Source organism: Corvus hawaiiensis, chromosome Z, assembly GCF_020740725.1.
Source record: "Corvus hawaiiensis isolate bCorHaw1 chromosome Z, bCorHaw1.pri.cur, whole genome shotgun sequence".
NCBI lineage: Eukaryota > Metazoa > Chordata > Aves > Passeriformes > Corvidae > Corvus > Corvus hawaiiensis.
In genome coordinates this window covers 36,255,118-36,274,709 of record NC_063255.1, presented here as the reverse complement: position 1 = coordinate 36,274,709, position 19,592 = coordinate 36,255,118, and the positions used below count along the sequence as shown (strand labels likewise).

Genomic DNA, 19,592 nt, shown 5'->3' with positions numbered 1-19,592 from the left:
TGTCTCAGTTTATGGTACTTGCTGTATTTTTTACACTATAAAGTACATAAAGAGCAACTTTTTGTCAAACCCTACTATTACAGCTGGTGGTGGAGTCCAAGGCTGTGACCCAGGAAGAGATGACCGGTCCGGGGAGATGGTCCCGAAAGGAATCGCCTTCCCGGGGTCCAGTGTCTTCCTCTCAGCTGCTGGCAGAGGAGCCCTTGCAGAAGCTGTCAGCTCTTTAGTGATATCAGCTCGTGGTTCCAGCTCAGCTCTGCAGGGCAGCCTCCAGGCCAAACCAGACCAGAGAGAGAGACGAGAAGGCTCGTGTGGCTGGTTCCGCATGAAGGTAGCTTTATTGTGGGTTCCCTCCAGCGAAGGGAGGCCAGGGACGAGCTCTCTCTCGCGGGGCTCGAGGGAGCTTGCCTTTATAGGGATACAGGGGATCAGCAAGGGGACCAATGGATTACAGAGGGTCTGGGACAGACCAATGGGTTACAGAATGATCTGCATAGGGTATCCCAAAGGATTGTGGGTCTGCCTTTCCTCACCATGACCCAAAGTCGTTGCCTTTCCAGGGAGTCCTGCTGGGCAATTGCAAGATCTTTTATCTCAGCAGACATCCCTCCAGGGCAGTGGTTGGGCATATCCCACACCCTACTAAAAAGATGTAATAGCAAAGGTAGCTGCTCAACAGCAAACTGTTCCTCTATTAAAAATGTTGTTTTATGAAAAATCTGTGCAAGTGTAACCACTAATGAAGTGGTGGCTTTGAACAGAATAAAAAAAGCATCTCAGGATGTAAGTTACAGCAACAGTGAAATTCATTTACTGGATGACTCATGGAGAAGCTAGTGCAGGAAATAAACTGGAGACAAAAGCAGACAATGTCCTATATTGTCATCCAAGTGGTTCATTTTATAAAAAAAAGACCTTTCAATATTAGAATCTTTACAATACTTTGGAAACAGATGGGGAGTTTCATGAAAGTCCACATGGGACTGGTTATCCCATCTCAAAGTGCTCAAAAGAGCTGTTAAACTTACATTTTTCTTTCACAGAAAGAAAAGCAATTGTTCCACATCTCCTGACCTTTTCTATGATGAAAAGGGCCTGCCAGTACTATGCTAGTATTTTTGAAAAATAAAAACATTTAAAGTGTCTCTTCAAGATCAAGATGTTATTTTAACAATGAGCAAGAAAATTTTTCTTTTCAAAATAAAGTTATTATATGGAAGGAGCATTTTGAAAACAGAAACTTGAAAATGTTTCCATCATCATGCAATACTGTTGCAAAAAGAAGGGTAGAAGTGTCACCCATAAAAACTTCTAATATCTGTACATTTGTACAGGGAAGTACTTTCTAACCCATTTTAAAAAAATCTTCCAAAGGAAGGTTTTTCAATCCACTTGTTAACAACACAAAAATTCAAGACCATTCAATTAGTGTGCAAATCCAAGTGACTGACGTCAGAGAAAATGGAAACTTACTACTTGAATATTAAGTTTAATATTAATACACCTGTGCATAAGTAGTCAGCAGGACCAAAAAAAGGAGTATTGTGATTTAGTAAGCACAACCTTCAACACACTTTCTATTTGGATTAATATCTGAGGTATCTTTTTCAGTAATGACAGATATTAAAAACAGATATTAAATGGATAATAAAGATCAAAATTAGATAAATTGAACTTAGAACCAAATCTTTGAATCTCTGTACCATAGTGTTGAACAAAAATTTCTAAAAATAATGAGGCATCAGGTATTTCTGAGCATCACTTATTAATCTTCTACTGGGAACAGAAAAATACTTTGTACCACTCATAAAAAAAAATTCGAAAATTGTTTATCTAATCTATAGCTTAAATTTTTATATTTTTATCATGTACTTAATTCGCACAGAAGTACATATACATATTTACAGTAAGGGTGCATGCTTAAAATGCTTTTTTTTAATCCAGCTGTGGATTCCCCAGCACAGGAAACCACAAACCTGTTGGGAGGGAGGAGGCCACAAAAATGACTGGACGACTGGAGCACCTCTCCTGTGAGGACATGTTGAGAGCGCTGGGGCTGTTCAGACAGGAGAAAAGAAGGCTCTGGGGTGAGCCCTTCAGTGTATAAAAAAGGCTTGTAGGAAAGGAGGAAGCATTTTTCCAGGGCATGCAGTGACAGGACAAAGGGTAAGAGTTTTAAAATGAAAGGGGTTAAGTTTAGATTGGACATAGGGAAGAAAATAAAGATGGTGTGGCACTGTTGCAGGCTGCCCAGAAAAGCTGTGGATGTCCCATTCCTGGAAGTCCTGGAAATGTTCAAGGTCAGGTAGGACAGGGTGGCTCTGAGCAACCTGCTCCAGTGAAAATGTCCCTGTCCCATGATCTTTAAAGGTCCCTTCCAACCATTCTGTGATTCTGAGATTCTACTTCAAAAATCTGAGCCATTGCTGGGATACTATTAGCAGTAATATATTTGACAACTGCTACTTTTAACACTAACATACTGTATTTAATTCCATATATCAAGTTTAAGACATTCTAAGCTGGGATCATGTAAAACCTACCCAACTGCACTCTGGCCTGCAGCAAAAAGAGTATCCAGCATAAAAGCCCAGGCTTGAATTACAAGAAATTCAAAGAAAAACAGTCACCTAAGCCTTGTCAGAAAAAGCATTTTAATTCTGCGGTACTGTTCAGATCACAAATTATTCTCGGGGGTTTTTTTGTACTTTCCTTCTCCACTTCTCTACCCCAGTGGATACCATGTCAGACACCAAAGGAATTTCTAAGCAAAGCAGGGTTTTCACCACGCTTGATGACACAGACACAACAGAAGAGGAATTCAGGTACTGTCATCCAGCACCAGGATTACCCACTTCTGTTCTGAAGCAGAGAAGGCACAACAGCGAACTTGAAAGAACATGCACTTACTCACAAAACCTAGAAAGCTTAATATTTATATTTATTATGCATTAGGAAGCTTATTAACTTAAAAACCAAACCGCATAGTACAAAAGGTTTCTTATCTGTGCTCAATGTGGAACAAGTTTCAAAATATGTATTTTTAAAATTTGTTCAGTCAATACATAATCTTTTTTAAAAACTGTATAACTGTCCGTACCCTCATTACATTTATAAATACATGATTTACACAGAACCCCATCTGGAAAAATTAAAACTCCTTACAAATATCTACATTGCATACATATAAAACATTCATAGGAGTACTTCATTAAAGTTGGGTTTAATAGTCCATTTACACTGCAGCAAAATACATATAAATCTGTGTATTCTTCATAAAATGTCTCTAAAAATTAGCACATTTGTAACCATTTGTAACACCTTTGAAGAATCTTTTAGAAAAAAAATCTGATATAAATATATCCATGATATTCAGCGGGTAAGACAGTGATATGAAGGCTAAATATGATTAATAACTGAACACTAAGAAGCAGTTAAGGCAGGGGTGAAAGGAATTAATAGGAAAAATTATTTTATATGGCAGATAAAGTGATAAAATGCAGTACATACATATATTTCTTGATGTAAACTACTCTGGCACCCATTCAAGTGCCTGTATTTCTGACCCTGCTCATTTTAAAATTAAAATTTTATTTTTTTATATGGGAAACATTAATGGGACCTGGCTCTCAGGTGTCATCTGGATTTGCTTTTAACTGCACAAAACCAATTTACTCCAGAATGTGGGTTTACAGTTTCTGTATGACCTTCAGTATGGATAATTACTGTCATGTGTGATCACACACATTCAGAATTCTGCCATCTCAGTTTCATCACTGCTTTCTGGTAACTAGTGGACTCCTTGTTAGTAAATAATATTTGAGAATTTCACTGATACCCAGTATTTCAGGTACCAAAACTATATAGAGATCAGTGCCTCCAGTACCATGAAGACTACATGTGGCATAGATGCAGACAGAAGGCATAAGAAATGCAGAACAACCTGTAATAGTGATGGCAGACATTGTTCTGGCTCAAACCTGTTTATTTCACATTATCTTGCAATTCTGGGAACTGAACATTCAAACTTTTAAAAAAATTCTATCTGTGCATTCAGGTTTCTACCCAATATCGGAATTTGACACAGCATTTGCAGTCCAATATTGGGTAGAATCACACCAGCTTGTGACTTGCTGCTCTAAAAAACCACTCCTGCAAGCATGACATCAACCTCAAGTATCATACAGCAAGTGACCTCCTGTCACAGCTGCCTTCCTCTCGAAGGCAAGATACTCTGTACCTCCCACCAAGCTCCCAGAGCCACAATTCAGGGCATGAATTTGCTCCACAGACCCCTCAGAATTTAGCCTTCATACACTGCTATCCTGCAGCAATGGTTCAATGTCCTCTTCATTACTTTGGTCTAGGTTGTTACTCCGACTACTGCTGATGCTGTTGCTGTGTTTTTTGGTACTGCTGGCTTTGCTGTTCTCAGGAATAAATAAGGTGACAAGAAAAGCCAGAAGAACAATGCACGCTCCAACCAGGAAGGGTGGACCAGGAATGATCGCTCTCTACAGGAATACAAGCATAATAAAGAATTCATGAAGTTTCAGACATTGACTTCTGCATTATGAACTACATCACTAAGGCAGGAGATCATGAGAGACATATTTATGGTGACTATAAAATTTTTGCAAACAGGTTCCTATCTGCATCTACAATCCCCACAAATTCTCCACCTGATCTCAACACTGATCTAAAAATCAGAAACACATAAAATTGTCAACTGACAATATGACTGCCTAGCAAATGAAACAGATATTGACTGACGCTTTTTTGTATTTTTTTTCTTTAGACGATGTGCCTATTAAATCAACAAGACTCTTCTGAAGATTAACAGAATAAGGTTTCAACATCGAGAAGTACAAATACTCAATAAATCTTAACTTCACTTTTCCACGGCTGAGATACTCTAGAAACAAGTTAAACAAGCATCCCGAAAAAACAATAAATGACTATGCAAAGTAATAGCAGGCTATGTAGTACATACCATTCTCACTGCAGCACATTGTTCATGTATGATAATTTAGTATTTGGAGTCATTCTCTCTTGGTTCTAAGCAGTTTATTTTAAAATTTAAAAACAAAACTTACCCATATTTCATAGGCCCAACTAAAAACAAACACCAGAAAGGTTTTAAGATAAATTTTAAATCAGCCAAGTTTGATGACAAACCTCTACAAAAGAAACGTGTCAACAACCCAGCTTTTTTTTCTAATCTTTAACAACTTTTCTTTATCTGTGTAAACTAAAACCAGATAAAAATCAGAAGGTGAGATTTGTCAATCCAGCGTACTTTTATTCTATGAAATGAAATGTAGGAAGCTATTCTCAAATGAAGTGGGAGAGTAGCTGAACTTAAGTATACAGTAACAGTAATATGTTTCCCTTGCCTCAATTCTCCTCTGTTACAGAGGCACAAATTTTCAGCTGATGGTAACACATCAAAAATGTATCTTAATGATATTGAATCTTCAAGAGGTACTACACATACAAATACTTAAAGAAGTAATGAACTTGCACAAATTAATATGCCCTCATTTGTAGTACAACAGCTAATTGATCTGAGCAGCTTTTGAGTATTACAAGATTGTGGTTTCACTGAAGGGAGTAAAAATCTTTCAAAAGCTGTCCTTGCTCATTGCATTGCCAAGTGTTATTATTACTCTACAACACAGCCTACAACTCCACTATTCGGTGTGATTGCTTCCTGTGGATAATTATAATGATGCAACCTCACTCAAACTTTAACTCCAGTAAATTTACATCAAACAAAATTACCTGGTACCATTACAATACTGAAACCAATGGTGCCACTACTGTAGATCTAAATATTTACTATCACATTTAAATTAAGAGCTATCTTAATAATTTAATAAAAGTGAAAAGTGAGAATTAAGTAGTTTAAGAATAAGAAATAAGATATGAATATTTTAAATCAACCAAAAAGAAGATAGATTTCTGACCTAATGAGTTCTACACTGAAAACTGCACACCAGATTTTGAACTTACCTTATCACTGGGATTTTGCTTTGTTTTTTTTTCAGAAGTGTTATCAGGTAGCAATTCATTGAGTTCCACATGGAAGAGAAAGAAAATAAAGCCATACAGTGCTGGCCCCAGGCCATTGCACAGTCCTCTTACTCCAGTTATTATTCCTTGGACAACACCTAATGAGGAAAAAAACCCAAAAAGAGTAGGATTGGTTTTTTAAGCAAGAAAGAAATGCTCAGAGCCAAGAGTTCTGCGGGTACTTTAATAAATTTTTCCAAAATAGATCACATCATAATTATTTCTACATTCTAAGATGTAAGAAGTACACTGAAGACAAGTCTGTTGGATTAAAATAATCCTCTGCATCATCATAGTTCTGTCACTATACCTGCAGATTACTGGAAGCATTATGATTTTTATCATTATATAATATTTCATTATTATGATTATGAAATTTATGTGCAGGTTTAATTTTCTATATTAGAGCTCTTCCACCTACACCCAAAGCCTGAAACGAAGATAGCAAAGACAGCAGAGCTTAAATGTGGTACCCATTCCATTTATTTTCACATGAAATTTAGAGTAATGTACCTAAGCGTTAAGAACTCTGCTTGGGAAAATATGCACGAATTGTGACCAGCATTTATTTAAATACCAATTAACTTACTCAGGGCAGTAGATTAAGTGTATAGCAGCAAATTCACAATACGTGACTGGCTGCAGTTTTACACTGGATTCTTTTTAAAGCTTGATTAATCAAAGTGCTATGGGTATATTTCTGTTTTGACTTCATTAAGTGATTGTGACAACAGTGCAAAAAGTGTTTTGATGATATTAACTTTATGTAACAAGAGTCTAAAAATGCCAATTTGCAATATTAATAATCTGCCTTGTTCTTAAGGCAGTAACTTGTAAACTGGGAGGAAAGAAAACACGCAAAAAAGATAGCTGTCCAAGTTTTTTACTTCATGGATTGATGACATGAAAGTTCAAAATCTTCATGCCACTAGGTGGCAAAACCTCAGTCTTGAAACTATTGAAAGGCTTCAGCTATTAACGCCAGTTTCTTCTATGTAAAATCAAAGTTCAGTGGCTTCTGTCAGCCTAACTGAACTAGTTATTTCCTGATATAAACAGAAAACAAATCTTGAAAAATCTTTAAAATGTCACTAAAAAAAAAAAAGAGGGAGAGGGGAATAGTCAAAAAAAACTATGTAAAACACTCTATTTTGTATCTTTCAACAGAAATCCACCTCCTGGAACAGCATCTCGTTTGTACTTCTCAGATTAACTGCATTTACCTAACTTCATGTTGTACAATGCTAAAGTATAACTAATACTTAAAATTTACATGTACAGCAGTTTTTAAAGAGAACACTAAATTCACTTCTTATATACCAGTGTTTTAATTTGTGATGACTCCTACTCTCATCTCACTTTAAAGGAGGAGTACTTTCTGACTGCACATTGCTTTTCACATCAAAACCAGTAAATTTTGTGTTTTCTCAGATTAACTGGTTCCTTTCGCTTCCTTTTCTATTCCTTGAAGATCTATAGTACTGTATCAAATACAAAGGACCAACTTTTCTACAAAAAATAAAGCTTCTTGAATACATTTATTTCAACCTGGTAAAATGTGCAATTAAAAAGGTAGTATTGTTATATTAATCCTCACTGTCTACTTAGAGAATACTGCATGTAATAAAAGGAAAAGAAAAAGAGATAAAGTTTTTGTTGCTTTTGTATTACTTCTACAGGAAGAAAGACAACAAGTAGCTCGTCAGAAAGTACGTATTTTACAATGCAAATATGATGAATTTGTGCACTTCCTTCCTCTCTACATAGATCTGCAGGCTTCCTCCACAGGTACTGCCAAGTGAAAACTCACAAAGATAACTTGAAAGGTACACCTAGATAACTTCTGCTTTCTAGACAAAAAAGCAGTCTGATGCGTAAACAGCAACTGATCCAATACTCACCTTGTTGATCTGCCTCTGCATTTCGTGAAACCAGAGCACTAATTGCTGGGAATGTAATGCTTGACATCGCTGCTACAGCTCCCGCGGCCCACATCATCCTGTGTTAAATACATAATTCGGATTAAAAGTGAGACTGCCCTTATAATTACTCCCCATACTCCCAAAGAGCCACAAGGGCACCCTTATTTAACGCTTAATGCCCTTTCAAAATGTTTTTATTAAAATACCTAGAGACTGGAAATTATCTGGTTATCTTCCTGCTCCCCTCCCACATATTATTCTGAACTTGTTGGAACAGAAGCACATTGGATTTGAGTCTATCCTAGCAGAGAAAAAGACAGGAATGGGAGTGAAGTAGGCTTTCAAAACTTTCCAAACGCTGTACAAAAGAACAATTTCCCAGGGTGTCCTAATGAGGCAATTCTCTAGCTTCTGAAACTACTGACTGGGAAGTGTTCTGATAAACAACAAGCACTCATCCTTCTAAGTAGGACTTCCTCCTTGGTAAAGCAGAAGTTGTTCTAGCTTATGGTTCTAGTTGTCTCCACTTACATACAGTTTTTCCAACAGAAGAAACTCTAGACAGTTTCTAAGACCAAATATAATTAGAGAAGGAGAATATGTTAGAAAAACAAAAACAAGTATAGGTCCAGTACCTAATGGATAAAATAGCTCTAGTGGAATTACTAGACAGAACATGCTACTTACTAGCTTGTGAGTTCAAGAAAAAGTTTTAACCACATTCATAGACTTAACACTCAGTGGACCAAAATGTTGCCAAGACTCCCTTTGCAAAAGGGCTGTATGTACAGGAAATTCTACCACTCCTACATATGCAAAATACAGACCAAATTTTGGTAGTGTAATGAAAATGGGAATGCTTATTTCACAGAACACTTAAATACCCATGACAACAAAATTAAATAGTAGCAATTCTTGGAAAAAACCCTTTCAGTTCCTTAACAGATGTGTCCATACCAAAATATATGCTTACCAAGTCTGAGATCCAAAACCATACCAAGCCAGCTGAAAGATCTGAAAGCCAAGGCCGAGGAGAACTGTGTTTTTGTTCCCTACAGATCTCATCAAGATACTGAGACACACAGTCTGCAAGAGAAATTGGTTCAACCAAAAGTTGTTTTTAAAAGTCAGACTGCTAAAGTAATTTCTCCCATGCAAAGTAATTCAGAAGACCTTTCAAATAATGAGGAAATTAATACCATTTGTAGTCTTACTTCCCCTGTATGAAGTCCAAAATACAGGTAAGTAATTTCAACATTTAATGCACAGGTATTCTTAATTCTTAAAGGGCTACTGCTTTGGGACATCAAGAAGCATACGTACTGCCTTCTCTATGTGCATTAGATGACAGTGTCTATTTCCAGTGTAAACAGGCTTTCATTTCCACCTCTACAAAGCCATTTTATTACAGACTAGCGTGTTCCCCAAAATAAAAGCTGTTACCAAGCTAAGATAGTGCAGGCTGGACATGACTTGAATTTACCAGTATCTAGAAATACTAGAGAAAAAAAGACTACTAGCTCAGAAAAAAGTAAACTCCTTAGGTAATTTGAATTATTATGCAAATTTACATTTAAACTTACAGGTAAATCTTGCTGCTTTGTCATCTTCATCATACACACTGAAATTTGGCCAAGGCTGGTTCCCAGGCACCATTAATTACATTTTCTACTGACTCTTTACACCACTGATACAGCCTTTTCATTTGCACATGGAAGCTAATCCTAACCAAAGATCAGTGTTTCTCTTTGTTAGAACTGTTACTTCTAAGGGGGAAGGAGATCCCAGTTCAGATACAACAGCAAGACACTCAGGGCAAGAAGCAGACACTTCCTAGTAAAGCAAAGTCCACATGGACACTTGACTCAGTTAATGGAGGACACACTTTTCCTTAAAAGGAGAAACTCACCAATGCTTCAGTGAAAATACAGAGAAAAGGAACCAAGACTGCAAAGCAGAATACACCTCCTCTCTTGTCTTGCCTCTCTTCCTGATTGTATTGGGTCTGGCTGAGATGGAGTTAATTTTCCTGTAGCAGCCCTCACAGGTCTGTGCTTTGCGTCCATAGCTGGAAAGGTGTGATAACACACCAGGTGCTTTGGCTACTGCTGAGCAGCGCTGGCAGAGCACCAGTGCTCTCTCTCAACATTCCCCCACATCAGCAGATTGGGAATGGGCAAGATCCTGGGAGGGGGCACAACTCAGCCAGCTGACCTAAACTGACCAAAGGGATAACTCTTCCCATATGACATCAGCTTGGGTATAAAAGCTAAGGAAAGGAGGAGAAATGGGGCATTTGTTATTTATGGTCTTTGACTTTCAGAAAAAGTGGTACATGTGCTGAAGCCCTGCTTCCTGGGAAGCAGCTCAACACTGCTAGCTGATGGAAAGCAGAAAACAAACCTTTTTTTACTTCCCTCTTTGCTTGTGCATACCTAAACTTTTGCTTTTACTTTAATAAACTGCCTTATCTCCACCTAGTTGGTTTGTACCTCAATTTCTCTTCCCTGTCTGGCTGGGAAGGGGAATGCTGGAGTAGCTGAGTGCAGTTGGCATCCAGCTAAGGTCAGCCACCCACCCCAGCTTTCTTGCTTTTCATTTTTAGTCTGAATGCTACATAGAAAAAACCACAGTAATTCTACCTTCATGTATTCAGTTCTTTCTGGAGATATCCAACATGCCAACACAAATCAATATTTATGAAGCAAAGATTATGTCAATAAGCAAAGATTATTTCAGTAAGCTGTACTCTTCAAAGAACTCAAAAATCAATAGGTTCTCCTCATTTTAATACTGAAAATTATAAACCAGAAGGAAAGCCATCTTAGAGATTTTTAGCAAAAATACTGGTCTGCATAAAGTATGACTGGCAAATGTGAGTGCACACAACAGCCTCAGAACAAACCACAGCACGAGGATTAAAATAATGACTTGAATTGCTAATGAAGGCCACAACTGACACCAGTAAAACTGGTAAACATTGATGAATGTGTTCATATCAAAACAGTAAGACCTTCATTCTGCTAAGAATGGCAACAAGGTTAGAACATACTCTCTATGCCATTCCCCTACTCGTTACCGAAACAGGAAGACAAACTGTATCCATAAAGATACCAAAGATCATATCATAAAAACTCTTTGATTTACAAAAGACATAAAGGATCTGTTGAAAAATCAGCACATTGTTGCCAATTAAGAAATATGACAAGAAGATACTAAGGCCTCACAGCTCCTCAGCCTCCAAGCTGAGGAGTAACCCTGGAAAGATCAGGTCTTGCTCGTATGCAAGTTTGATAGGAGAAGCCAATTGAATAGGTGCAAGTAGCATGACTTTTATTTAAAATAAGGCATTTTCCTTTCAGAATTCCTCTCATTTAGTAACAAATTTCCTGCACCATTTTTATGATTTTAAGTCAGAATTCCAATGAATTTACTGATCCAAGTTTAGCAAATTTTGTTTTTCTGATGTCCAGATCCAGTATTTCTAAGGAAGGCTGATACAAAGCAAGAAATTTACACAGGCTGTATCACAAATACAACGTTTAGTGAATGCAAGATACACTGGCCTATTAGAGCATATAAAAAGTTTAAGACAAGCTTAAATGAAGCACCATAAAGAATAAAGCTTACCTGAGCTATTATGGACAGAATGCCCACCACAGCTATAAATGCTGCAATGCTAGCAGATCCAAAGCCTATAATCTGTAGAGAAGCAGAAATTGAGTAAAACAAATGCCGAACACAATCCAGGACAATTACTAGCAGTGAGTATCTTCTCAACGAAAGCACTCATCCCTGCTTGTACTCTAGATCTATACAGGATCCACACAGGAAGTGTCCACTTTGAAGAATAATCCTCAACTTGACTCTTTGCCAAGAAAACTATAAGGAAAAAAAAACCTGCCTTAAAAGGAGGAGACAGAGGAAGTCATGGATCTAGAAACTGAAGTTCTCTATCCCTCCCACAAACGCCATAGGTCTTCAACAGGCAAGATCCTTGAGACAGACCCAGAAACTGCTGCACTGAATGAGAACCAAGGCCTGCTTAAGGTTAACATGTGCTTAAGACATTGCAGGGTTTATACATCAGGAGTCAAGTGCTACTCATTTCTTGGCTTAGCAAAGCACCCTGCCTTTTATTTTAACGCTTTACTTTGCCAGAAAGCAGGTCTCTGAGCAAAGTCTGTAACAAAAAAGAGGTCATAGGGAATACTTATTTAAACATCCTTAGTAAGATGTGAAGACACCAACATTTACCTGTCTCAAGTACAGAAAGAAACTAGAATACTGGCCAGCCTCAGGCAAATATGAGAGCAACACTGTAATGCAGATTGGGAGAACTGTAGGATCTTTTCTAACCTTCTTCAGAGACTGTAAAAAAAAAAGAACAAAGCAGGTATTGAAACATTTGTACAAACTCTAATGAAAGCATAAAGAAAGAAGGTAGATTCCCTTTTTTGTGCATGCATACACATCAGAACAATTACACATGGAAATTGTTAAGCTGAAACTTAAGTCACAAACAATCTCATTACAGTTCGGGGGATCCAACTCTTTGGCAAAGCTTCCATTAAGACTTTTGAAGCTACTGTTCAGTGCCAAATCAACTATTCCCCAAAAACAGTATTACATAATAGTAAGGGAAATGCATAATGTCTTCCAATGGATTTCCATAATAATAATTTGTTTTGAAAGATGCTAGCAAATAATATACATTTCTTACACTTGTTCACTGATCATATTATTTACTTTAAGGAACAAATAAATTGTGGAAAACAAATTCTGTAACTGCAGTTTTTCAAGCATGTCATTCATCTCTCAATATTCAAAAGCAGTTCCCAGCAGGATGGATCTCATGAAGAAAAATCACTCCTCCTTTTCTTAAGATACTAAGGTGTAACAAAAATGTAAGTTATCTGAGTGAGTAAGTGAACAAGACTGCATGGTATGTTTTAGCCCTTCCTATACATGCCTATAAAAAAATCAGGCTTTATAGATCCATTCTCTATTAGAAAGAAATCACATATAACCAAAAGTGGAAATCAAGAGTGGGGAAAGACACTGCCAGAAGTACAATTATAAAGTGAATATGTAAAGCATTAAAATACTGGCTTTTGAGGTGTAAGAATTCAGCATTTCTCTTTGCAATAAAATAGAGTACGTAAGTTAGAAAAGTAAAGTATTGTCCCTTTGGATTTCACACCAAACATTATTTTCAAATCTAGAATTATTTAATCCACAAAGTTTGGTTTGATTTAGTTTTTTAAATGTAGTTAGATCTTTACGGGCAAGAGCAGAGAACAGAGACTATGGTATACGGCAGTCAAGGTACTAGTAAGATTGAAGATTTCTCAAGCTTACAAACTGCAACTAATAATTATTACTCATTAATCATCAAATATTTAATAATTACTTATTGAAGTGCATCTTACTGCAAAAGGATCTGCCTGTTCCCATGATATAGATGATCCCCACGAAGCAGGTCTTATTTTTTCTGGCAGAGATTCTGGTACAGCTATCAGGATGAAGCAGATGTCCACAACAGCCACCAGCGTGGCCACCACTACAACCAGACTATCTCCGTAGCTGGCAGACAGGTATGCTCCAATGGCAGGACTAGTTACCAAACTTGCTGCAAAGGTGGCAGATACCTATGTACAACAACAGTTTACAAACTCATCAAAGTGGTTATTCTGCCATTACAGAAAAATGAAGTAACTTGCTCACCACCACCACCCCTCCCCAAAAGTGTGATTTAAAAAACACAGCAGTAAAAATTCAAGTAAAAAACCCAAACCAAACATCAAAAAATTAAATAAACCACACATCATTTATGACAGTAAACATGGGCCCAAAATAAGTTTCTATAGCCTCCTCAACAGCACACCATACTAGACAGGATTTGCAATCCAAAACCAGGTCTGGCTCAAAGGAAAACAGCTCTTACTTTCAAATAGACTGAAATCTTTGTTTTCTAATTATGAAGTGATTTGACTGAAAAAGTTGTCTGTACATTTAAATGCTTGCCTAAATGAAGTCCAAAGGCTGAGGACATCTACCAATGGACCTCCAAAACCTAAAGTAATATAGATATTAGGAAAGTAAACTAAGCAGGAATTATTTTAGCATTGAAAGGGCTAGTTGGTACTAACTAAATTATTTTCCTCATCTTTTGATAATTAAGAAAGGTCATGACTAAGTTACTAAAAATACTGTTTTATGCATTTTCATCCTTCCTCACTGTTCTGACTTTGGAAAAAGCCATTCCATACTAAAAAGAAGTCACATAAACTTGAAGTACAACTTACAGGTGATGGAAAACTATTGCTAGATTACATTACCTGCATTGTCTTTAACATTTAATGTTTTGTTTGCAAAACTTAAAAGACATTCTTTCTTACACATGCCCCCTATGCAAGTTGTCAAGTATTTTTTTTGTTCCCATAAGCACATAGCACTTTGTTCACTGTCTGAACTCTAACCCAGTGTCTTGAGCCATGGTTCATTCCTTTATCAACATCTTTACATTAATCAGGAAACAATCTGTACATCAAAACACAAGTTCAATATGAAGGTCATAATCTGGCCTTCTTCCCAAGGTGAGCATATCTTACCAGTCCATAGGCTGTAGTTCTTTCATGTTCTTGTGTTACATCAGCTACATAGGCAAATATTACAGAAAAGGTAACAGAAAATATTCCAGATACTGAAATCATAGCGAAGTACCACCTAATAATTTAAAAGCAACAATTAGAGAGTTTGAGCTAAGATCTCTTGCTTTTTATCTTACTCATCAGCAAGTTTGCGTTTAAGCGTAAAAGGGGTGTTCCAAGAGAACTAACACAGAACTTTAGTGAAGATGAATGCATGAATAAATGACTGTGCAGTCTCACTTAAATACTAGAAAACAGCATTTTAACTTTTTTATATTCCTCTGTTTATTTTACATCAGCCTAAAAGAATAAGTGGCCCCTTGAGGACATGGTACCTATACATTTTTACACACTCAAGTATAAGTTATGAAAAATGAACTTAGAAGTCATTTCGTCAGCCAGTTAAGGAATAAACTATCATATATATAATGCTGTGGGAGCTGAATTCTGAATGCATTCAGTGTACACAAACTTCTTTTGTAATTCTTCCAAGTTTCACAATTAATGTAAATGAAACTGAAATCTTACTTAGCAGTATTGACTTGGTCTCAAAGTCCTAATGAAAGAGTTAAAAGATCTCACGTGCAACAATTATACTTTTCTGTGGCAAATAGATGGTAGGCTCATTTAGCTTTAAAACATCTTTACTACTGTCAGTCACCAAGGGAAAAAATTAACAGCTGATCTTAAAACAGAGTTAAGACAGGATTATCAAATCCTTGCAAGTACTGTTTTACTTGTGTGACTACAGTTCACATTCCATTATTTCTACTTCTAGGATACATGGTTTGAACACATCTTGAACAGAAAGGCTCCAGAGTAACACCAACATGGTCTTGAAAGGAAAGATGCTTTCTTCTTGTCCTACTGTCTCTCTTCCATTTCCCCAAACTACTCCTCTGATTGAACATCTGCTCTCCTGACAAGCTTGCTACTGCAGTTTGTACCACTTACCATGGGCTTATTCGCATTAATGGAATTGGGACACAGGTGAAGAAAACTGTAAGAAGAAGAAAAGATTTCCTTCCCCAAGCATCTGAGAGAGCACCTATTAGTGGAGCACTGAGAAAGGACAAAAAACCCTGTGACAGAAGAAAAACAATTAATATGTCTATATCTACATTTCCAAGGCTCACTTTATCTACAATACACGAAAAGAAAATTTAAAGTTGATTTACAATTAAACACGGAAGTTGTAGATAACTGAAAATGTACACAATTTGTTCTACAGTCTAATTTTCTGTGATTCTGATGGTTTGTGCTTCAAATCTATTAAACCTGAGTGAATTTAAAAAAAAGACAGCATAGATTTTTTCAAGATCCATTTGATTCGATATAGAAGTAATACAGACTGCAAAATCTTCTTTAAAATCTCCAAAATACAGTCTAGTTCCACAAAGGACACTATCTTAGCCTCTATCAAGAGATTCAGTGCTAGATTTCAAACCCAAGTTGCCCTCTAATCTGGACTGTCCCAAGAGAGAGTTTTGGGTAACGTAACCACTCTCTGAAACAAATTTAACAGAACACTTGCTGCTTTACACTACATATTCATCGCATATTCTGTACAGTGCAAGAACTATGAAGACCATTTGAGCAAGTCTGACAACTTGAGATCATGGGACGCTATAATGAGATTCCCATGGAGAAGGTCAGACTCACATGTACAGTAAAAACAGAAGGAATTGACTAAGGAGCAAATACTAGATTTTCCAAAATTTCTTAAAGTACTAGAACCTAGGTCTCAAATCTGTTCTATTACACAGGAGAATTAAAATAAGTAAAGGATTTCACGGGTTTGTGAAACAAACTGGGAACTGGGAAACAGTTCCTCTGAATTAGTACATTCTTCACTTATGAATTCAACTCTGCCGAGAGTCCAAACATGAGTAAATGCATGGTCCTGTAAGCACCTTAACACACTGGAAGTCTACTCTGGCTAATTTTAGCTTACCTCTCTTATTCAAATATAGTCATAAGTTTAACATAGGCGTACAGACTGCTGTACTAAATAACTGTTCTGCTAAATCCTTACAACAAACTGATTTCAACATTTCAAGTAAGGAGACTGAGAACAAAAGCCATAAAGCCAGACTACGAAATCCTCAGAAGGACATATGTCTTACTCAGTTGAAATTAATGTTTCTGCTCCTTAGAATCAGATTTCAGTACCATATGAACTAACATATTTTGCTGTCACCAAAGACACTTCCGATGTTTCATGAACAAAATTTTAAAGAAAAAAGAATGGACATACAAGCTCCTCCATTTACTACACCTGTTAGAGCAATACAAACATTCATGACATTAATGCACTTTTCTACAGATATCCTCTGTACAAAATCTATGGGGACCCCTCTATTTACTACTATTTATACACAGTTACATTGCACTGTGAGTGAAAAACTTGAAAGAAAACAGGAAGAGGAACATGAACTTTGTTCTTCTATGAGAACAATGAGAAGATAACTTCCTCTTTCAGTCTGAGATAAACCAACACCCTGAGTGCATTGTGTTCTGCCAATCCACCATAAAAGACAGCAAGACAGCAAGTCAGTCCTAAAGACATCATGTTCTTACAACTAAAAGCAATGCTTTACATTTGTTACAGGACATAAAGGTAAGTAATTTCTGAGTGCTATAAATTATCTTAGTCATAAGTTACAGCAAGAGCTTTGCAGTCTCTCAGTACAATAGTTATCAAAGAAAAGACTTTACATTAGTTATCCTAGAAAACTCTTGCAAGCTTTTTTTGTGGCCACAATCCAGCATAACCACAGCGTGAATGCAGTGGTGTAAGTAAGCTATAAGCTGTCCTGAATATCTTGAGGATCATAGAATGTTAAAAGAGTTGATGGAAAAAGGTCCAGTAAATAAAACCAACCTGATGAAAATTAGCTCTTAGGCCACATTTTAAGACAAAATTCCAGTGTTTAAGTGCTTCATTTTCTATCTCAATGGTATCATCATGGTTGCATTAATTTGCCTCTGACATAAATCATTTAACATTAGGAAGCAGACAATAAAAACCTAGCTCTATTCTCAGACAGATCCTTATCAAGATTACAACAGCTACAAGTGGTACCTATTCAAATGAGAGGAATTTAAATTTCTGAGAAACATTCCATTTGTTTCAAGATGCTGCCACTTAGCAGTAAAACTTGAACTGAGCCCAAGAAAGAACCCCTACAGTGAAAAAAAGGGTTTAAAATTAACTACATTCTCAGTGTTTTGTATGCTGTTATGGAGAATGCAGGTGAGACAAGTTAAAATATGAGAACACACAGAATATTTAGGTCAGAGGTTTAAAAAAAATCTTACCTTAACACCTTGAATAAGACCATTCATTAAGAATGTATGATGGGGAAATGTTTCATGTAAGACCTGATGGGGGGGGGGGGGGGGGGAAAAAGCATTATTTTCATCAGAAGAGACAGGAGAAAGTTGATTCCCAGTTTAAATTTGATTTGTAAAACAGGATAGCTCTATGAGGACTTGTTAAGAAAAAGTATCCCATCCCAAAATAAAAACTAAAAGAAGAGGAAAAAAACCAAAACCCAAACCCCTGGAACAAGCAGAAAAAAAAAGTATCTTCTACCTCTTTTTTGTCTTCACAAGAAAATGGAAACAAGATTTAAGATCAATTTATTGGCATAAATTCCTCTGCTGGCAAAGACTGTAATGCAGAGATAGTCTGGGACACTTTGCTCAAAAAGAGGATCAATGTAAGCAAAAACCATCTCCATGTGGTACAAGTTACAAAATTTTTACGCAGATAATTCCTTCAAAAGGTTGACTCAAACATCGTTGATATTTAGGAGTGAAAATGAGATTCAGCTAACTTGCACTGATGAGGAAAAAACAGTGCTACATTCACAATGGAACAAATAGCAGCTATTAAATAGCCATACAGTTAGAAACACCTCCAATTAACAAGCAGATGCTTAAAAATACCAGCAAGAATTCTGAGTGTTTAAATACAGCTACGAATTCATGTAAGGTGCTTTACCAGCAGTCTTAATTCAAGGGCAAGAATGTTAATCTACGCTAAACAGATTTACCATAAATATGCAAGAGAGTTAAGGGGCCTCAGAGGCGCTACCAGGTTGACTAAAAAAAGTTATTGTGATGTTCAAAGCACATAGGCACAAAAATTTACATTCAAACAAGATTCACATTAATTTGCTCCTGATATTTATAAGTAAGTGCCACCAACTACAAAAATTACTTACATGTATACTGAGAAAGTGTCACTGAAAAGTACCAGCATTATTTTTCTAGGAAGACTGAGATTCTCAAATCATAGGTTTAATAAAAGTGGTGGTTCTCATATTAATTATTGGGCAGATAATTCTCCTTATTTACATCACTTTTCCCTTCTGGTATCGTATTTTGGTTAGATATTTGGAACAAATTTTCACCTATTAGAACAGTAATCTTATGATACTAATTAAGGGAAAAAAAAGTCAGTATTCAAATTACAGATCTAAAGCAGGTGTCTTCTAAGTTAAAGGAAAAAAAATAAACCAAAACAAACAAAAATAGGAAACTCAGAGAGTCAAATCTAATTACCTGTCAACTGTTTTCTAGTATTTTTTCCTGAAAGACAACCACTTAAGTTCAAGTTTTCGAGATTAACCTGTTACTTTATAGACAAGAGAAATGCAAGTTGACAGAATGGTAGAGGGCACTGCTATACTCAAGTTCTACCAATAGATATATATTCCAAAAAAATATGTATTGAAGACAGAACATGTCATTAAGTAATTAATATTGCTTATGGTAATTTTCTAACATTGGCATAAAAGTCCATAAATAAAAGTAATGTCCATAAGCTTTGGGCAGTCTTTGACCAGAACAGCCTTTGTGTGCTTTATAAACACCTTAAATCTTTTCTTCTCCAAATATAGTGTCATGTAACAAACAATACAGCTTTGCTGAC

At 36.5% G+C, this 19,592-nt stretch overlaps 1 protein-coding gene across 1 annotated transcript in view; it reads right to left on the bottom strand.

The window, feature by feature from the left end:
- Window positions 1-2,922: 2,922 nt before the first annotated feature.
- Window positions 2,923-19,592, bottom strand: part of MFSD14B (major facilitator superfamily domain containing 14B) — a 30,588-nt gene continuing 13,918 nt past the window's right edge. Inside the window, exons 3-12 of the mRNA XM_048291204.1 lie at window positions 17,972-18,034; window positions 15,605-15,732; window positions 14,612-14,726; window positions 13,430-13,648; window positions 12,255-12,368; window positions 11,628-11,699; window positions 8,971-9,083; window positions 7,977-8,074; window positions 6,016-6,173; window positions 2,923-4,514 (exon numbers count right to left, since the gene is read on the bottom strand). Of these exons, the coding sequence (XP_048147161.1) occupies window positions 4,311-4,514; window positions 6,016-6,173; window positions 7,977-8,074; window positions 8,971-9,083; window positions 11,628-11,699; window positions 12,255-12,368; window positions 13,430-13,648; window positions 14,612-14,726; window positions 15,605-15,732; window positions 17,972-18,034 (1,284 nt within the window). The 3' untranslated portion in view covers window positions 2,923-4,310. The remainder of the gene's footprint in view (window positions 4,515-6,015; window positions 6,174-7,976; window positions 8,075-8,970; window positions 9,084-11,627; window positions 11,700-12,254; window positions 12,369-13,429; window positions 13,649-14,611; window positions 14,727-15,604; window positions 15,733-17,971; window positions 18,035-19,592) is intronic.